The 3,481-nt window shown below is 35.3% G+C and overlaps 1 protein-coding gene across 1 annotated transcript; it reads right to left on the bottom strand.

The window, feature by feature from the left end:
• Positions 1-2,844, bottom strand: LOC127128429 (zinc finger protein CONSTANS-LIKE 2). Its single transcript, XM_051057724.1, has 2 exons — positions 1,876-2,844; positions 1-645 (listed from the first exon to the last, which is right to left on the bottom strand). Exons 1-2 carry the CDS (start codon positions 2,725-2,727, stop codon positions 280-282), a joined length of 1,218 nt encoding a protein of 405 aa, XP_050913681.1. The 5' UTR covers positions 2,728-2,844; the 3' UTR covers positions 1-279.
• Between the last annotated feature and the right edge of the window lie 637 nt (positions 2,845-3,481).

The raw sequence follows: 3,481 nt of genomic DNA, 5'->3' as shown, positions 1-3,481 counted from the left end.
TTAAGATAATATAAGGATTTTATTTACAAATAGGAGTCTCATAAAAAATACAATAAACAAGCTATTAAAACATATATCTAATTATTGCAACAACAAATAATTAGATTATATGAAAAAAAATACAGTATTAATAGAAAAACTTAATAATAATAAAACATAAATGCTAGAAATTTTTGTTGGTAATATTTAACAAAACCACGATGATGAGAGTGTGATTCTGGCGAACGAACTCAGATAAATTCAAATAAACACTAAGTCATTTGATCGTTTTGTTTAACGTTATACGAACGAGGGAACGATTCCGTATCCAACTTCCGTAATTAGTGTTGTGGAAAACATTTGATCGACTTCAGCTTCAACGTCGGTCCGTTTCGCGAACCGACCTTTGATACGCGGCCGAGTTTCCGCGTAGGCTTTCCTCGAGGCGTACCGGATCGTTTTCTCGAATTTTCTTGTTTTCTTTTTTTCAAGGTACCTTAGGACTCTGGCTTCTCTGTCCATTGGAGAGAAATGAGAAGTCATTTGAATAGGAGGAGCTGAAAATAGGTCAATTGTTCCTTTTGAAGGTCTTGAATATGACATTGTTGTGGCATCTCTCATTGTTGATTCTGGTACAACACCAACATCCATTGATGAAACTGAAACCTGATTTTCAATAAGATAGAATAAATAATAAATTAGTAACCAAAATGCATGAAATATCATAGGTTTATGAAATTAAAATTCAATAATTTTCATTTTAATATCACTTTAGCTCAATGTTATGAGCTTGATTCATTAATTTATTTTAGTATAAACGAGATATCCTCCGCATACAAAGATTAATTCTTTAAAATTCACAATATTGTTATGCAGCAATCTTCGCAACTACATCAGACCAGTAATTAGCTGTGTAATTTAAAATCATATGTATGATCATAATAGAAATTTTTTTCTCATGTTTGTTCCATTAACTTTTTTCGTCTTTCAACTATGAATTTTAAACACCTTCAAATCAAAATTCACGCTGCAATACCTGCAAAGCGCGTTACACCAACTGAGTTGCAATTGCAACCGTATCTATGATCGCAACCGCAATTTAAAAACCATCACGTTGTTGTGGTTTTGACAGCACTAAGAATAGAGTTTCATGAAAAAGAAATAGCATCTACAGAAGTCTAATTTTGAGGGAATTAGATTTCAGACGGTGGAAAATTGAAGAATATTTCCTAGCAGATAAATATTCCAACATTCAGAATCCAAAAAGAAAGCCATTAACACAGCTTGTACTTGTTGTTCTGTACTGATAAAAGGCTAAAAAAGGAATATACTAAGAAAAATGAAAAAATTTCTTATGAAGTTTGAAGAAAAACAAACTTAGAACCGTTTCCTAGCAACCAAGCATGATACTTGGTCCTTAGATTCTTACCATTAAAAAAAAGTGTAAAGAAAAAAGGGAAAAGAAAAAAAAAGGTAAAGAGAGTTGAAAAGTTACAAAAAGAATCTAAAACATCATGTTTGTATGTTTGTAGAACTTGTTCAAAATAGCAAAATCATCTAGGGTAGAAATTATGTAGAAAAATCTATCCAAATATAGAATTTGAATTATAAAGGTGAAATTCACATTTCACATTACTAGAAAAAATATAAATTATAAATTAAAACTATAAATTTATAAAAGTAAAATTCAAATTCACTTTTTTTCCCTAATTTAAAAAAAAAAATGTTATATACAAAGTGGTTCAAGATCTTGAATTAGATTAATATGAGATTCAAACATATGAATTTTGTAATAGTTTTCACCAATTTCAAACCTTTGCAAACAACTAAAAAAAATCAAGAATCATTGAGTCAAACAAAGAGACATAAGAAGTAAAGAAATTTAAGAAACCTTACACTTTGACTAATTGATCCACCATTGTAACTGAATCCAGCTTTGGAAGATTCAAACTCCAACCCAAGTTGAAAATTCTGTAGATGTTGCTGTTGAACAGGAACAACACTATCTCCAACATAGTTCTTTTGAGGAACACCATAATGATCTTGTCGCTGTTGTTGTTGATCACGACTATAGTCGTGATCATGAGTATTATTGGTAGTGAAAGTGTTTTCACCACCACCACAAGAATTACAATCCACAAGATCCAAATACTCATCAACTTCGCCGCTAAACAAAAATCCATTATTATTACCTTCTTGATTATGATCATTGCTATTGTTATTGTTGTTGTGGTTGTTGATATTGTGATGGTTGTTTTTCAAAGGATTCAACAAAAGCCATGAAGCTGCTTCATTTTCATCTTCCATATCAGCACCTTCATCCTCCTCTTCCTCCGCGTCACCGCCGCCGCGGACAAAGCCTTCGTCGTCAGCACCTAAAAGGGTCGTCGGAGGACCGTACAGGTATCCAGAAATCGGAAGAATCGGGACACGTTGGTGGCGGCTGGCAAGCGGGTTAGCGGAATGGATATCAGCGTCGCATGAGGAGCAGAGGGAAGCAGCGTCGGCTTTACAGAGAAAAGCCGCCGGGGCACGCTCGCAGGCCTCGCAGACCCAGACGCGTTCGTGCCTCGAGGCTACACGGTTTGCTGCGTGGATGCGAGCGTCGCATCCAGCGCATAAGTACGCTGAATCTGCGCGGCAGAATACCGCGCATGGAGCGGAGCGGCACGTGTCGCATGTCCGCGGCCATGTGACCGCGGACCGGACGGTGGCCGAGGTGGTGGTGAGGAATTTTTGCTCCAACATTTGTGGAGTGAGGGAGTGTGTGATGAATGGTTTGTTTGTCAGTTTTGGACAGACAGTGTTAAGGATGTTAAAATAGATGAAGTTTGTGTTTGCAGTGATTGTTCTTGCTGTTTTTGGTGATGTTGGGAGTTTTAAGAGAATCTGTGTAGGACACGTGGCAGAAAATTAGTGGTGTGGGAAAGTTGTGACATTATCTATCTTCTGGGTGGCTATGCTTTCTGGTGGGACCATTGTAAGTGTGCTTAACAATATTTATCACAAGAAGTAAAACTACTAACAAAGGTTTACTTACATATGTTTATTGAATAAAAATTATTTATGTGGTCGGTATAGTCAAAATCGAGTTTTTTTAATAAAAATTATGAATATATAAAATTATAAAAAAAAGTCAATAAAATTTTATGTGTCATACAAGTATTACGAAGTTTATGATTTTTCACAGACCGACCGATCGATCTTACTTAAGATCTCAAGATCTCGTACATACGTACATGAGTTCATTGGATATTAGTGGTGACCGGACGCATGCCATAAACCTTGACATAAAGGGCAATAGATGATCCAAGAGAACATAGTTGTTAGTTGTTGAATTTATACTAGGATGTTGATAACCTTTTCCTATGTATTGTCTTGGCAATTCATGCATTTGTTACATATAGACATTGCAATGTTATAACATTTAACTTGAGGCATGGTTTGTTGTTTGTTTGGAAGACAATGTCAAAGCCATGTGTCAATGTATGTCCATAATAAG

The sequence above is a fragment of the Lathyrus oleraceus genome, chromosome 3 (assembly GCF_024323335.1).
Source record: "Lathyrus oleraceus cultivar Zhongwan6 chromosome 3, CAAS_Psat_ZW6_1.0, whole genome shotgun sequence".
NCBI lineage: Eukaryota > Viridiplantae > Streptophyta > Magnoliopsida > Fabales > Fabaceae > Lathyrus > Lathyrus oleraceus.
Note: the sequence above shows the minus strand (reverse complement) of the source record. Positions and strands in the feature narration are given on the sequence as shown.